Raw genomic sequence first — 17,060 nt, forward strand, 5'->3', positions numbered from 1 at the left:
AAACGGACAAAACAACAACAAGTCTCAAACACAGCTGAATGATGAGGCGGAACATCTGTTTAGTAGTCAAAATGAAGTCTGTGTTGTGGCATTACGCAATGCAAGCATGACGCTTTGCATTGCGTAATGCCACAGCGCAGACTTAAATATTAAATATTTAATGTTTAATATTTAAGTAGAAGTCCTTACATTACTCTTATTTCCGTCAATCCTAGATCCTTTGCTGACGTAATAGTCAGCATTCGGCCAATCGTGGAAGGCCGATCACAGCGACGCTTTCGATCGCGCAAATACAACGCAACCATAAAGGAGAATGCTGGGAACGTATTTCTACGCGCCGCACGCGCTCACCTTCCCCGTATAAAAGATTCGGAGTAAATAACCAAAATGCATCATTGAACGCGCGTGTTAAATGAAATTTGTTGTAGACTTTTGCTTTAGAACAGTTACAACTGCAGATGCCAGCCCGTGCAGCGCGCGTAAGTATACAGCCGCAGCATGCTCCTTCGTGCTTGGGTAATTTAGGAAAAGGTATATTCGTTCTTCCAATCGTAAAAAATTCGTCCCATTGGCCATTCGAATAACTAATCCTTGCACCCCAATTTACAAACAAGTTTGGCTTGAAATACGCGCTAGAGAGCTGCTCAACGCTTGCGCGTATATCAACTAAAGCGTAAAGCAGTTTTCTTTTTTTTTTTTTTTTCCTTGTACTGTTTTTGAGTAAAATTCGCTTCCGGAGGCTATTTTTCAAACATCATCTAATTTCAATCCGGCTAGAATATTATTTACTTAACCTCATTTTTCTGCAGCATTGGTCTTTTTTCTCCCTCTCTCTCTCTCTCTTTCAAATACAGTTTTATTTTTTTTTTTTTTAAGCTTTACGTTAAAAAAAAAAAAAGAAAAACGTGAAAGTTACGCTTTCACGGTTTTCACGGTACAGCAAAAATTACGTCGGTTAGTCTCCGGTAGCTACGTTAACACCGTGATCCCGGTGATCCCCGCGACAACATTTGTGGAAATCACGCCGGTTTGTGTGATGACGAGAAAAACCGAAACCAAACATGTCATTTGACTACATCGCTGATTTCTGAAATAACGTGATAAAACACAGTAATATTTGTATTAATTTGTATAGTTTTAAAATCCCGGGCTATTTAAGTATTCTTTAACGTAAGAAAACAAAAAAGATTGTTTCCAGTTGTTTCTCTCAAGGGGTTTGGTTTCTCTGGTTTCTCTAGAACTGACGGGATGATCGCTATCGCATCAGAAAATGGCGTCTTGCGTCGTTCGCTGAATGCTGAAGTAACGCCATAGCTCAACGTTTAGCGTTCAGCTAAAAATTCAAGGCGACCGTACATCTTGAAAAGAAAAAGCCGGTGAGTTTCTAGAGCGCGTCGAGAGGCCCCTTGTGAGTCATTTTACAGCTCAATTAAGCTTCTAGGCATAGCCGAAGCCGCTTCCAAGTTTGACGCACGTTGAGTCACATCGTTGACGCCGTCCCATTAAAGTCCGTTTCTGTGAGTCTTATATGTCTCTTTCTAGCTTTACTCGCAGAAAAATTAAATATATGCTAGCTTAAAAGACGGTTGTATTTATACTTTGCCCAAGCTGTCCTGTTTCACCGCTTCTGCAATCGTGTAGCGCGCTTGCCGGGACACTACACTATCGGCCACAATGTGAGCGAGAACACGCCATACGCAGGTGGATCAGCACTGCAACGCAGAAAGAAGACTGCACCGCCGTGAAAGCTGGGACTTTAATCACACGGACTTTAGTCACATTGGCGCCGCTCTGCGGTAGCCGCCTTGCCGATCGGCCAGCGTTCGCGTGTTCATGCTCATATCATGGCCGATTCTGCTACCAGCCACAAGCGCCCCGATGAATTACGAATGACCCTCGGCGACGAACAGTCCCCATCACGGGTCAAAGTTGGACGTGAAGCCGGAGCCCAGCTATGGCTCCTCTGGACTTTCTGCCTGCCATCTTGTGACGGATCAAAGAGTACGCTACCAGCCATCGAAGCCCACCCAATGCTGTGCGAATGTCACGTGACCTTCGGATCACGTGATAGTTTCAGAGCGCTGGATTGGCTAGGGTGACTCGTAGCGTCCACTGAGTTCCATCGTAAGGTGAAACGGAGTATGTTCTCCATCTTACTAGTTGGGTGCAGCGTTATTGAAGGGGCAAGAGCATAACACAAACAGTCGGGGAGGAGGGAAAAGAGGCCCATCTTACCCGAGCCCTCCATTGTGTATCTCGATTGTTGCTCTTGAACCCAGCGAGGATGAGCCTGTCACTCAAGCCTCATACAAAAAAAGGCTTTCTCCCTCTGCCACCCGTGGCTTCCCCAGCGCCGCGCAGAACTGCCGAGATGCACCCGGGGACAACTTCTCTCTGCGTTTCCGCGGTGCTTTAATCGGCGCTCAAAATAGGAAACGACACATCTGTCGGTACCATGATTGCACCGCCAAAAAACGTCCCCGAGTGTAGTTCCGGGCGGAAACCATCTGCAGTGGGGTGTCATCTAACCGGGGCGTGTGTATCCCAGCCGGCGGAGCATCGGCGATGGACTTCCAACACCGCCCAGGGGGCAAGACGGGCTCCGGCGGGGTGGCCTCATGGTCCGAGTCCAACAGGGACCGGCGGGAGCGCCTCCGGCAGCTGGCACTGGAGACCATCGACCTGCAGAAGGACCCCTACTTCATGAAGAACCATCTCGGTGAGGGCGGCAGTCGGCGCGTGGCCCGCGCCAGACGAGCGCGCTCGTCGCTCGCTGCCAGCCGGGCTTGGCAGGCAACCACACGTTGAAAATGTTGTTATTCACGAGTTTTTAGAGCGTCACCCTTAACGCACGAGTTGACAACCCCTTGGTTGAGCTCACAGTACCAATCCAATGTCAAACTGCGCTGTCCTTACACAATGTTCCTCCTTTCTGCTTTGTCATACTTAAGAATTGTTTCTCTCATCGCCACTCCCAGCTTCATTGTTCTCAGAGTGTGTTCCACCTACATACTTTGCAATGCTTCAGGTGCCCCTATTGACGCTCTTGGATATCAAGCCACTTTGCTTCGGCTTGTTCAACTTGCTATGGTGGGAACAAAGGGGTGAGCCACAGTAAGAGGCTTCATTTATTTGTCTGCACCATCAGCTTTCCCGAGCTCTTGGGCCGAGTACAGCACATCAACTGCTTGAATCATCCGGTGGCTAATCTCCCGGCCCCACAGTTCTACAAGCAGCGGCTAGTGGCACAAATCTGGCTCTGTAATAAATTACTCTGTTTCACAAAAAAAAAATAAAAAAATTAAAATGGTTACCTGACACATTTTGTTTTAACACCATGAAAACAGTGTCCAAGCGTGAGGGAGATTTGATGGATCTGAGGCAGAGTGCTAGCCTTCAAATTCCCGGGTGGCAAGTCCAGGTCTGTGCCAAGGTGCTTGCAGTCGGGCAGAGGTTAATCACGCTAATCACCTCGAGGAAAAAGCAAGTTTTCACATGTTGTATGTGCTCCATGAAGCAGCTCTTATATGTCAAAGAAAAAATGGAGTTCGTTAATTTTTATTAACATTTTCTTTATCCTCTTCGCACAAAATGATCCCGAGCATAAAGTAACGAACAAGCAGGAAACTGTGCTTGTTTTGCAAGCATCATCCGAAACGCTTGGTGGGTGTCTCTCTCAGGCTCGTACGAGTGCAAGCTGTGCCTGACGCTGCACAACAACGAGGGGAGCTACCTGGCCCACACTCAAGGCAAGAAGCACCAGGCCAACCTGGCACGCAGGGCCGCCAAGGAGGCCAAGGACTCGCCCATCCAGCCCGCTCCGGCCAAGCCCCGCGTCGACATCAAGAAGTTTGTCAAGATCGGACGGCCCGGGTACAGGGTCACCAAGGTGAGGCACCCCGAGACCGTGGTGTTTGGAACACACCTCCGGCTGGTGCATTCCTCAAAAGTGGGCCACTTTTGAGGACGCGGTAAACGCACCAGGCGAAGACGCGTTCCAGGCCCCACAGTTGCCTTGGACCATCTGCGACCAGCGCTTGGATACACTGGTTGCACTCGGTTTTCACCACTAGGTTGCGACGGGAACCCGGCTGTCCGGAGTGGCCGGGCACCTGTAAATGCCTGTGAGAAGGACGTTTATATACGCAACTTTTGCCAGCTTTGAGAGTAAATAATGTATAGGGTGGTTTCAGGTGATGTACTTCCGGCTGCAAGTCCTGTTGGGCGACATGCTGATGAACTTGCGCCTTACATCTTTCAATGCACAAAGGCAGCGTTTTTCAGCTCGCTCGAGTCATTTTTGCGTCGCGATCAACTTCGCCGATTGGAGTGGTCGGGAACATAAAAAAGCAGCAGCTGGTACTTGATCTTTATACGCGTCGGTCTTTATTTGTACCTAAACCGAGCCAGCTATTGAGAAGTCCAGCCGTCTGCGGCCAAACTGGTTGCAGGAGATGCTGCCGAATCGACTCCGAAAAGAGGAGAAAATTGAGCGAGCATTGCTTTCTGCGGCCACAAATACGTCCCTGGTTGCACTTACCGAGTTCCGTAGTCGGCGAGGCCACTCGCCATGCTTGTGCGTTTCGGCAACCTCAAAAGTGACGCCAATAACTAAGCATCCGCATGCAAACTAACAAAGAGAGTGGAGGACACTGTTTATCGACATGAAAGAACGCGGCTTACCGGATGTAAAAAGGCTTTTGTGAAACCGCCCTAGGGTAATAAATGTCCGTCCCTTTTTGCTGAACACGGAGCAATGTCACCCGCTTACGTTGGGCAAGCAGTGCGTGTGGACGGGAAGAGAGGGCTCAAGGACGGGCGTTGTTATCGCGTGTGCAGCAACGGGACGGGACCACGGGGCAGCAGTCGCTGCTGTTCCAGGTGGACTACCCGGAGGTGGGAGACAGTGTGGTGCCCCGGCACCGCTTCATGTCCGCCTACGAGCAGAAGGTGGAGCCCCCGGACAAGAAGTGGCAGTACCTGCTCTTCGCCGCCGAACCCTACGAGACCATCGCCTTCAAGGTGGGCCCTCCCTCCGCGCCGGGATTTTGGGGGCACATTCAGCAAGGGGCACCTTCGCTCGTGGTGGTAGAGTTTGTTGCGTGGGCTCCTAGCTGGCTATAGTGCATAGACTCTCTGACCGGACTCCTAAGTACACACACGTTCCTCAGAGTACCTTCAGAGGTTCCCTAGGCTCTGAAATTATGTCGACTGCCCCTGCTTCTAGACAGAGTTTTTCTGGTTAACTCTTTCCGCACCACACCCGTCAAAATCGATCAAACTTGATCGACGATTTGCAAGCACCGTTGCAAAGCCACCAGCACATTTGTAGACAAGTCGTGGTATCTGGTGTTTGGAAAAGACACTCTAGTTTCAGTTACTGTATAGTTATCTTTTTCTCACGAGCTGGCGATTTATTATAATTAAACACGCAGCCAAGGAAGAGCGTTCTGCGCTGCAAACGTGGTGTCTGCGCAGCACGCTTCCTCGGAAGTATTTGAAGTGTCGTGATTGGAGGACGTCTGCGGTCGATTTTGTTGCCGATTCTGACGCGAGTGAGTCGGAAGGCGATGTTGGATGGTCAGATTTTAGTTCTGACAGCAATTACTTTTTAATAAGCCCGGAACACCGACAACTGCACGTCGGTAAGGACTTATTTTGGTTTTGGTTTTCATGTTCTTTGCTGGTCTTGCGTGAAAGTCCAGGCTGTTTGTGCTTGCGGTGGTTAGATTAGACACTCTAGTTCGAGTATCTGCATTGTCTTTTTTTTTTTTTTTCACCACTAAATAACAATTTTTATGAAAAAAAAAAAAAAATGCAACCGAGGAGACAGTGTTTTGCGTTGCAAAAAGTGTGTTGTGAATTTCCATCTGAGAAGGACTTCAGATGGGAGAAGTCAAAAAGAGGTGATGTCCGGTGACGACGGGGGTCGAAAAGTATTATATCTTCAATGAAAAGACTGGTGCGTCGTACACTTAACGGGCACTGTACATACTGCCAACAAGCGCATGCTTGTAAAACAGAGGGAAGAAAGAGAAGATACATGGTCACAGATCTCCATCAAGAAGCCGCAGCTTGTCGACGACTACAATGAAGATATGCTTGGAGTTCACAAATCGGACCAGCTGATCGGATCGTAGAACATCCTCATGAAGCGTGTTTGTTGGAGATGTCACTGTAGTGACATCTCAGCCATCAACAGCTGCATTCTTTTTCAAGCACACTGCAAGCAGCATCCAAACATTCCTGAACACTACAGAAGTGCACGTTTTGATCAGCTGGTATTCCAAACAGAGCTTGCCTAACAGATTCTTAGACTTGATGTAGAGCATATCCAACACCCTTCTATCCTTTAACAACTGCATCACAAACATCCCCCCCCTCCCCCACCCCACCCCCCTGAAAAAAAAAAAGGAAAAAGGAGTGTAACTGCAAGATTTGTTAGGAGGAGTGCGATGTTGAGCACAAGGCAAATGCCTTCTGCAGTACCTGTTTCTTTTTTATATAAGGCACTACAATTTAGTCTTTCTTGCTATTGAAATTTGGCATGTTGTGTATATTGTTAAATTTTTTGGCTGTCATTTTTTGCCAAGACATCTGCATATATTTCTCATTTTTGTTGTGTTGGCCCCAATAATTTTGGTTTTCAGAAGTTTAATTTTACATAATTTATTAGACTCCCTATTTCATACTTATACATATCATTAGAAAGATAATGTATTGTGCTACACTTTGATAAACTGCAACAAACTTTAGAGCTGCATGTTTTTTAGAGAAGGGAAAAAAAAAAAAGAATGCTGGGGCCTTCCAGAAATGGATTGAAAGGATTATTTTAGCAGGCATAAGCCATCTTACGACTTGCGACTGTGTGCTAAGAACTCCCTAGAATGGGCATTTCTGTTCACATGGCCTATGCAGAGTGCGAGTTCGTCTGCTTCCTGCACAGGGGTTGCGATTGTGTCGAAACGCCGAGCTCTTATTGGCTGATCTAAAAAAATGGTGGATAGACCTTTAGGCATCTAGCATGGAGGACGACCCACTATCCTTTCTATCAAAGCCAATCACAGCTCGGCGTCGTTCCGACGTCGCCGCAACTCCTGCGCAAGCAGCAGACTACTTGCTCTCCGCATAGGTTTCTGTTCCTCTTTATTGCATTAATGCTCCCAAGTGTTTTTTCTAGTTTAAGCGCTATTTTAGCAGACCCGAGTCATCAATCGATGCGTAACTATGAGCCCAACATTCCCTATACTGCATTCACCCCTAAGCTGACAGTGCGGTGGAAGCTACATGCTAGTTGGGCCAGCTGTGCGTGTACCTTTTGCAGGGGTGGATCCAGAGCTCCATTTTGAGGGGGGCGGAAAATTTGTAAGGATACTATTCTCCCATTCTTTCTTGTGCACCGGGGGGTCCAGCAATGACAAATTGCCCTCCGAGAAAGGGGGGGGGGGGGGGGGGGAGGGAGGGAGGGAGAGAGAGAGGGCGGTTGCCCTTGTCGCCCCCCCCCCCCCCCCCCCCCTTTGGATCTGCCACTGACCTTTTGCCACGTGGTCCCACTTTTGCTCATACCATGGAGGTGGGAAACTTCTGGGGGCGACACGACGCCACCAGATAGGTTAGGACTTCCGCTTTGGAGGGGCACACCCCCAACCACGACCAAAACCAAAAGACGCTATTCGACAGACTCAGGCACCCTTGGGGGCATATCCACCAACCGCGACCTCTGCTTCCGGCTTCACCTGGGATTTATTCGTTTGGCTGGCTTGAGCTGGTATGTCACCTCCACTTTTTCCTACCTCCATGGCTCATACCCAAGTGCAGGCAGTGGGGTCAGGGGATAAAAGGAAGGCAGTCGATGGGTCTGGCGAGAGCATAGCTCTTACCACGCCGTCAGCTTAGAATTGATCAGAGTATGGTGCGTGCATAACTGTTTACAACACTGCCTTACTGCATCAGAGAAAAGGCAGGGAGGGGTGGTTTTCTCCGCTGTTCGAAGCAAAAAGAGGGTTCCTCGAGATCTCGAAGTTTGAGAGTTCCTGCCCCAGGCAACGGAAGCATGGGCAGATGTGAGCCTAACCAGTACCATTTAGAGGCGAAGACCCGCACGTTTCCCCTCCAAATGCCATCGCTAGTGGGTCCAAGCGGCGCTGCCGGCACGTGGCGACACCAAGAGGCACATGTCTGCAAGGCTCTCGTCGAGTTTCAGCGTGCTTGCTGCTTGGGATGGGTCGGGGTCCACCAAAGACAACATCATTCTCACCTCGGGAACCGTAGTAAAAAAGGTTTCCCATTTACCTAAAGAATCAAGATATGTGTAGGTGCATTTTAGATTAGATATGCTACGTTATCTTATCAAGACGTACGCATTCTAAATGCCAATAGCATAGCTTCTTCCTCCAACAACCAAATCTCGTAAGAACTACTTCACGTGGCATTCAAACAATTCGCAAAGCTTCCTTTTTTCTTCGGGTGGAAATGAGTGTAGGTGGTATTGGCCCAAGTGGCATCACAGAGCCGAACTCGAGGCTGGACGCCTTTGTGCAGGTGCCCAGCCGGGAAGTGGACAAGTCCGAGACCAAGTTCTGGACCCTCTGGAACCGGGACAGCAAGCAGTTCTTCCTCCAGTTCAGCTTCAAGCTGGACAACAAGCCCAAGCTGCTGGGACCCCACGGCATGCTGCCGCCACCGCCGCCCCCCGGCAGCTAAGAGGGACTCAATAAAGCGTCCGCTACACCGACTGGTCCTTCGAGGTAATTGACGAAGCAGTCCCATTCCCCCACAGGCCTCTTGTCAGTAGTCGCGTTGAGCCAACATCTCCTATAGTCTGTTGCAGGTTAAGACTACCACTCTTTCCACTTCAGGAGTGAATGCTGAACAGGAGGAAACCACCAATCACGTCGAGCAGAGAATTTTGTTTGAGGGGCGCATCGCGTTCCTGCAACAGACTACAGATAGCAAGGCCCAGTGCCAAATTTGCTGCATCACCTACCGGAGGCCAACGCAGGGTGCAGATTGGACGTGAGTGCAGAGCCGACATCCGGCCAGAACTCGTGATCTTGCCGACGGACCCCCAGCCGAATGGTGACGCACCACTCGCATCCAGTCTGCGCCCCGCATTCTCCTCTTTATACTCGGCATCAACTATTTTGTGCTACAGGAGCGTTTTATACTCGCACACATACCCAACATGCCCCCAGCACTACAGTGAGAATGTGTGGCTTTGTCCCGTGTCTCGTTCGCACACCCTAGTGCAATTAGATTTGAGAGAGTTGGAGCACCGAAAAAATTCGCCACTACGGCCTCGTTATCCATGGCGATTTCCACCGTGTTTTCGAACCTACTTTTACAGCTTAGTCCTTCGACCGCCGTGAATGTCCGATTCGCCCGATGAGGCTGGCGAGCAAACCTGCCGCCTAGGCTTTCTGTTCTAGCCACTAGGTGCCGTCGATTTGGCCGGAGTTGCCAATAGTCTGTGACAGTTTAAGAACTTGGTAGGTGCTTCTTAACCAGCCCGCGACTACAGGAACCGTTGGCAGAGCCCATGGCATTCTCGCGCAGCTCGAAGACTGCGTCGGGCAGCCAAACCCTCCTCCCCATTTTGGGCGCCCGACAAAGCCCGTCAACCGCTCTGTGACGAAGCATGCTACGAAAAAAACCTTTGCCTTTTAGGCTGGCCAGGCTTTCTCTTTATTAATTTATGTACAGGGGCCATCTATATGTACAGTGGGAGAGGATGGAGGATGCTATGTACAAGAGGGCTGCCTTGGGCAAGGGTGCACCTAGCTGGTGCAGGGGTCATTCTTTTGGTCCAGCTTGTTCCGGTTGTTCTTGACCATGTAGATGAAGAAGGTGATGGCCTCCTTCTCCGCTATCGGGATGGTGCGGAAGTGCCGGGCAAGGTTCTGCATGGACAGAGGGGACGCCGACAGCGTTGAGGCACCGAACCTCCGGACGAATCGCTCGACGCTCACTTTTGGCCCGTCTTTTGACTCCAATTAGAGCAACCCGAATGCCAGGCAATTGCCAGACGGCAGTACGGCATCTAAAACGCGTCTTAGACTGCTGCGTTTACCATCCTCCCCTGCCCGCGCATCAAAAGTGGTCCTGAAGTGGAAAAAAGTTGCAATACAAGAGTCGGTATATCGCGCCGTTGGACATTGTAATCCTGGCAGTTGGTTGTAGAAATGCTGGCGAAAAAGGCGAGGGGATGTGATGGTCCCCGCGGTCGTGGTATCCCAGCTCTTTGGTTTTTGTCAATTGTGTGGTTGCAAAGGGATGTGTAGCAGAACAGGTGTCTGCCAAATCCAACCCCTGCTGCTGTGCCCCTGCGAGGATTGGGATGGGCAACGGTGTGACACCTTTAGGACATAGTAGGTCGGAAATCGAGGGACCACTTTTGAGCACATGGTAGACACAACAGTCGGAGATGTGCCCCGAGCACCATATTTGATGGCAATGGTTTCTTTTACAGTCTGCCAACCCTTGCCACAAAAACTTCGTCCTACCCCAAAGAGAAACCAGCACAGGCACCAGATGCAGTACTGTACTTGGTTTCAATTCACGCACGGTGATCTCTGCTCTTTTAAGGGGGGACATGGCCTGGGAGGGTCAACTTTTGAACCAATGTCTCAAATTGATTCAAACTTTCAGGGTGAAATGAACCCCATTAGGATTGATGAAATCTAAAGTTTCAGTCTTATCGGCCAACTCTACAACATACTATGCTTAACAAACTCCAGAAAAAAGTTACTTTATTAGGAAATGTATTTAAGAAAAATAATAATTGTGATCCACAAAATGTTTGGTTTAATGTGAAGTACAATACCCATAGTGCAAGTTAAGATAAAAATTAATTGTGGAAAATGCAATTCTAGAGAAAAACAATAACGCCCAAAAAGGGCAAACAATTTTAACAAATTTCTGAGTTTTAAAATATTCAGTTTTTGTCTTGAAGAATTTAGCTTTTTCAGATTGTGAGTACCTTAACTTGTTCCTCAGGAAATTTCATTCAAGGACAACACTGAATGAAATCTTTACACTTTCAAAATGTCCAATGATACATTTCCTCATACCACATTTCCTGCCAAAAAGTGAAACGGAGAAAAATGCATTTGAAGTTTCAACTTTAGTTTTCTTTCTTTTCTGTGGGTCCGAGGTAGCCAAAATTCACCTGGCGCATTGTTAGAACCTTCCTCTTTGACACTTTATTGTTCCCCTGGCTATAGCTACCAATTTGCGTCGTTTGTAGGCAAGCTAACTTTCATAGCAGGCATTTCTTGACAGATAAAATGACAAGAACTAAGAGGCAAATAATACTAAGGAAGAGCAGCAGAGCAGAAATATGATCTCTGAGTGGAAGATTCTGTGAAAGGGTGTTACTGAAGATGGCACAATATCACATCACCGGGCAGGACCAATCGTAAATCCCGTTTCAGGTCTCAACTAATAAGATTGCTCATACCAAATTTTCACAATTTTTTTCTGTTTGGATATATAGGGTTCTCCTGGCCATTGATACTTTTAAACTTGAAAGGCTTCTACGGGCTAAATCCAGAGTAAATGGCGCTTCCAATGAGGGTGAGATGTTCTGGCTATGTTAAACGAGTATAAAGCAGTGCTAAATTAATATGCAAAAAACTTGCTCCCTGCTGACTCAGAGGGCTGCCGACATGTCGAAAATAATTTATTGTGAGATAAATCCTGCATGTTTATAAATGAAAGTTTCTGAAACCATTCTTTGGAAGTTAATAAGCATACACATATTATTTTTGAAAAAAACATTTTTTTCTGAAAATTTTAATTCCGAGGCCATGTCCCCCCTTAACTAACTGTGCATGGCTGCTCACCGACACAATAGCAGTTATGAAATGGCAACGAAGAGAAGAGAGTATGGGCTCGTCGTTCGTGTTACTTTGTTCTCATTTGTTTCTTAGATGCTAGTTACTAGCCACGAACCAACTGGTCCGGAATTGTGCAGACGATAGACCGTTTCCAAAATTCGGTCTACCCACTTTGACCGCTATTGTCCAAGCGCGCAGGACATCTGTAGCATGCTGACGGTGACCCTCCCGTGGGTGATGAAGGAAGACTATGAAGACACGCGTCGGAGTGGATAACACGAAGCATGTAGACGTCGGCACAATGTGACGCACAAAATGGACACAAGCGCTGCATCGACACTCACTTCATACTCGCATTTAATAAACCAGCTGGCACACATACTCCCCACCAGCCACTCGATGCGGTGAGCATTGCCTAGGTCAGGGGTATCCAAACCCGGGCCCGCGGAAGTCTTTTGACCGGCACACGGCTGATTGCAGTCTTTTTAACGAAGCCCGGCTTGCAACCCGCTTCCAGCAGGTCTGCTGGAGGCAGGCTACTAGCGGTGCAAAAAGTAGTGAATAAAGGAATGGCACCGCAATGCGCTCCAAATGCGCAAACTAAGATGCCAGAAAGAACGAGAGAAACTGCATTGGAACGTGGGTCCTCTCGCCATATCATTAATGGAACATTGCCACCACCAGCATTACTATTCTTAGTCCTTTGCTTTATGTCCAACTGTTAAAATTTCCTTGCACTTAGTGTCCTCTGTCACAACTATTGCATATTGTCAGCATTAGTTTAATCATTCTCATTAGTCTTTTGCACTGTGCAAATGTGCCAAAGTTCCCATTCACTTTGCTTTATGATTAGCGAGTTTCTTGTCCACAAGTGTTGTGTAATGTCAAAATTAGCTAATCATAAATCATTTATGTGTTTAAATGGTTATCTAGGTTTATTTATTCCGTTTTTCTTCGTTTATGATTACTTTTTTTTTTTTCCCTGACCTTTATGATTGCAACAGATTGCTACTGCTCCTTAGCCAAAAAGTTTGGAGACCTCTGGCCTAAGTCAATGCTTTACACCAATCAATAGTTTTCTGTCACTATTGGAAGTGAAATAAATTCAGAAAGAACTGTATGGCGATGAACAGATCCCCCAGCTGCCATTGATGCATGAATGTTGTGGCGCCCGGTGAGCGTGACTCAAACATTAGTGTGACAAAAAGTCACTCATATCTGGGTCACTAGATGGCACTGAATTTCGGAAAGGGTCTACTATCCTGCACTGCCACCTTTGTAGTCGCTCTAAAAAGAGAGAGGCAGGACACTGGGACTCACATCTGCCAGCTCAGCCTTGTTGAGGCCCGGCCGCATGGGCACCTTGTAGTGGCGCTTGTAGCGGCGCAGGGTGTTCACCTGCAGTTGGAACAGGTCCACCTCGGGGATGTCCATTTCCTGCTCGTTGGAGCCATTGTCATCCTCGCTGTCCTTGCGCTTGCGCTTGGTCCGCACGCTCTGGATCACCCCCTTGTGGTAGTCGCAGATGTAAATGTGCTGCGCCTGCGGGGAATGCCGGTCGCCCTTTGCAGACTCAGCGTGCCACACAGACTTTCCATTTTTGTTTTGGTCCATACATCCATAATGCCCCTTTCTCCCCGAGATTGTAACCATCTATCTGCACATGCACTGTCGCAAATGAAAAAAAAATATTGCTCCTTTTGTTAACGCATTCCTTGCGAATTGCTTTGGGTGTCCAAATAAATTTAAAATCCTGAACATTTAAATAAAATTGAGGTACATGCGGTGCATTTAAAGCAGCTTCTTTTCGACTTGCCGACAAAAATAATATCTATACGCTTCACTATACTTTAATGTAAAGGGCTAATGATATGTGGCTTTTGTCCAAAACTTGCAACTAGCAAACGCCACGTGCATGATGCGCTGGCAGCACCACCAGTAGGAAAAATCGGACGTGGTTTTCTATGCTATCGGTTGTATGGTGCCTATGGCAACATCCACAACGGAAGTAACCTTAACAGGACAAGAACAGCGTGAGTTTGGGTGCCCGGCCTCCAGTATGCACTCGTTGCCTTCCGTTGGGCTTTGGCTGCGTGTGCGCCCACAAGACGCCAAAGCGTTACCAAAGGTAGGAAGCTCGCGCTAGAGGCATCCGAAACTCCTCCCTGCCGTTCTAGTCTTGTCAGTGGCAACGTCAGCTGGGCCCACTCACGCTGGGGTCGATGTTGAGCTTGAGCTTGCGCTGGGCGACCGTCTTCTGGATGCGCTTGCTGTAGCTGGCATTGCCGGCCGGTCGGGTGCAGCGCTCGGCGTCGTCCAGCAGGCAGCACACCTGGTTGTGGCCGCTCTGCGTCTCTTCCTCCGTGCTGAACCCGTTCATTGGACTCCCCTGCACATGGCAAGAAGCCGTCGTCAGGAGGAACGCTCGAGCCTGGCTTAAAAATCAAGCCCAAAGGCCACAAGTATTGGCAAAGCCCCGTAGACAAGCGACCCAGGTGTGAACACCGGGTGCCGGCATTCGAACAGTAAGCAGAGCTTTGCGTCTACCCACCGATCGTTCCAGCCAGAGCTCAGCGTTCCGACATCCCCTCTCGTCTCCTCCTCTCCCTCAGTTTCTGCCCGTATTGAGAGGCAACATTCTTTCGGAGAGCAAGTGCCGCCTTTTCAGCTGTGGAAACCATTTTGCCTTCTGCAATGTTTTAGCCTTGTATACGCAAAACCGGTGGATTGGCTTGTGCTGGTGAAAATGCCGAGTTAGAAACTACTCGCTGAGGTCGCCATAAATTATTCCAATACTGCAACGAAACGTCGCAAATGCAGTCATCTGTACTATGTTGCCACACTGTCGTCAGAAAACGGCACCGAAAACAAACGCTTAAATGTTCCTAAAATTATGCCCGCATCATTCTGCGGGTTTTAAGGCTCAGTAGCTGCGTAAATAACTCAAACGCCTCCGTATGGCTGGGAGACAAGATGGCGGTTCGGCTAGCAGACAACAGAGAGTTGTCCCCACTCTGGGAGGGCTCCCACCCCAGCCCAGCAACCTTGCGGCACTCTAGGCTGGACACTTTCACCGTGCAAGCACACTAAATGATCGACAGCCCAGAGTCAAGTGAGAGCAGTCGAGCCTAGAGTCACAATCTAACTGTATTTGCGCCACTGGAGTGCCACGTGCGGCTCTTTTGCCGGCCATCTGATCCCTCAATTGTGCTAATCTTTTCTTGGTTTGACTGTACAGCGGTAGCATCTTGGTGGCCTTCGCTGGATTAATATGTACAGTGGTTCCTTCAAGGTCACTTATATGGTTTGTTTTACTTTATGTGCGAGGGAAGCTACAAACACTAGCATGTTGACCCGAATGATGCACTACATGAGAGCGGATGCTTAACTGAGACGCTGAAAGCCCAGGAGGTCGCTCGTGCAACTTCTGCTACGCTCGCACTTATTTATTTTGGTGCCCTTGGGGCCAGGGTCATTACAGGGGTGGTGGGCAGGGGGTGCTATAAAATGCAGAATGAAGGAGAAGCAACACGAAGCTGTATATCTCTTGTCCCCTCCTGTTACTCATCCCGCAATAAATTGTTCATAAGCGATATTTTTATTTATCCTTTCGTTATTGTCAAACTGACAACATTGCACCGATGAGAAGAGGATCGCCAAGATTGTGTGTAACACAAACGTCGCAATGACAACACGATCAAAACGGGGGCATTATGCGAACTAAAAACACATGTGCGAAACGTTCATCTCGCGAAAACGAAAAGAACACCCATTTTAAGTTCAGCCACCGCCGTACGGGATTGCCGAACGGAACCGTTGAACTACGCCGTTTCGGCTGGCGCAGGAAATACGGTGGCATACCGGTAAATCCTTTTAAATGCTACCTAGCGGCTACCCGACAAGCAAGGGCGGGCAGCGCTAGTGATCGATGCCGGCACTTTAATAAACAATGATGAACCGTGGGGGGAAAAAGGGGGCGTTTTCAACGCTCATCGGGATCCTCGAATCGCGGAGGGAGCGCTACCAGCTGACCGGTGCCGATCGCCATCAAACATACATACGCTCACCTGACGATCCTCATGGCACTGAAAGCTGCGCGGCTGCGCCTCACCAACGGCGTTGGCGCAGCGCGTACCGACCGCCGATTGATCGCCGGCGTCGTGCTTCTGCCGGCTCGGGGACGCGAGCAAGTGCACCGTCGAGATGTTGACAGCGTCTCGTGCAACTTGGTCCGCGTGTCCGATCGGCGAAAGCTCGCTGTGCCCGATGTTCCGGGACGGCAAAGTACGGGCCTGGTGCCCGGTTGCATCGAGCGGCCGGCGTATCGGACTCGGCGTACTCACTCCGAATGTAGGCTTAGCACGAACACGGCACGCGATGCGACTTCACGGGGGGGTTGCGGTGACTTGGGTGGATGAGCCAGCTCGCGCTCGCAGGCGGCAAGCCAGCTGCTGTGCAGTTACTTGCCTTGCAGGTGAAGACTGCGCGTTGTCAGGACGATGCGATCGAAGAGGCTGACCAGCAACGGCGTGTCCTCTACGCTGGTTTGTTTACAATCTTGACAGCGGGGCCGACGGCACACGAGCTGGCTGGCTGGCTGGCTCTGCCCGATCGGAGTTCTTCCTTTTTCGTGCGCAGCGGACTGTATTTTTGCCTGGTAGCGGACCGCGGCCCAGGCATAGATCCCACCGGTAAAACTGGGTAAACGACGCAGACCCTGCAACCGCTGGAACACCTGAAACCTCTGGATGGATCGTGTCTCTGACTGGTGCGTTGACCGCGCCTGTACTTCCTCACTCTGGGCCTTCGATTCACGCTTTTTGACGTCACAAGTGGGGAGTACTGCAGTTTGCCGCGACCCTGACGTTGGCGCGGCGACGGAGGTAGGTTGTAGGTGCGGTTAAAGTGAACTAGAGGTTCACTTTAGTGCGGTCCCTGCTCTATGCCCCCTATGCCTGCGACAGGCGGCGGGGGAGTGTGCCTAGATTTGCGTGTTTCCAACTGCGCGATTTGGGTCACGTGGTTTATAGACGGCTTTTTGCGCTTACAAATCAAGCTGCAAGGAGGTGGCAAAAGTGTTTAGCATCTTCAGACTTTGCTCAACCTCTCATTGTCCTCGTCACGCCCTCACGCACGCATATGTAAGAGGTGTCCGCCATTAAATGGCTAATATTTTTGGTTTGAGTTGCTCCCTCTCTTTTAACGGCGCTCCAGGGTGCGGGT

At 49.2% G+C, this 17,060-nt stretch overlaps 2 protein-coding genes across 2 annotated transcripts; one reads left to right on the forward strand and one right to left on the reverse strand.

Annotated features, from left to right (window-relative positions):
- The first annotated feature begins 1,245 nt into the window (after positions 1 to 1,245).
- Positions 1,246 to 8,734, forward strand: LOC8026417 (splicing factor 3A subunit 2). The gene is made up of 5 exons (XM_002403549.4): positions 1,246 to 1,376; positions 2,549 to 2,719; positions 3,681 to 3,889; positions 4,840 to 5,022; positions 8,542 to 8,734. Exons 2-5 carry the CDS (start codon positions 2,566 to 2,568, stop codon positions 8,701 to 8,703), a joined length of 708 nt encoding a protein of 235 aa, XP_002403593.1. The 5' UTR covers positions 1,246 to 1,376; positions 2,549 to 2,565; the 3' UTR covers positions 8,704 to 8,734.
- A 920-nt stretch (positions 8,735 to 9,654) lies between these two features.
- On the reverse strand, positions 9,655 to 16,630 carry LOC8026416 (histone deacetylase complex subunit SAP30L). Its single transcript, XM_002403548.5, has 4 exons — positions 16,305 to 16,630; positions 14,050 to 14,226; positions 13,158 to 13,379; positions 9,655 to 9,899 (listed from the first exon to the last, which is right to left on the reverse strand). The coding sequence occupies exons 2-4, from the start codon at positions 14,215 to 14,217 to the stop codon at positions 9,777 to 9,779; spliced, it is 513 nt and encodes a 170-aa protein (XP_002403592.2). The 5' UTR covers positions 14,218 to 14,226; positions 16,305 to 16,630; the 3' UTR covers positions 9,655 to 9,776.
- Between the last annotated feature and the right edge of the window lie 430 nt (positions 16,631 to 17,060).

This window comes from Ixodes scapularis, unplaced genomic scaffold (assembly GCF_016920785.2).
Source record: "Ixodes scapularis isolate PalLabHiFi unplaced genomic scaffold, ASM1692078v2 PGA_scaffold13__105_contigs__length_92229423, whole genome shotgun sequence".
Taxonomy (NCBI): domain Eukaryota; kingdom Metazoa; phylum Arthropoda; class Arachnida; order Ixodida; family Ixodidae; genus Ixodes; species Ixodes scapularis.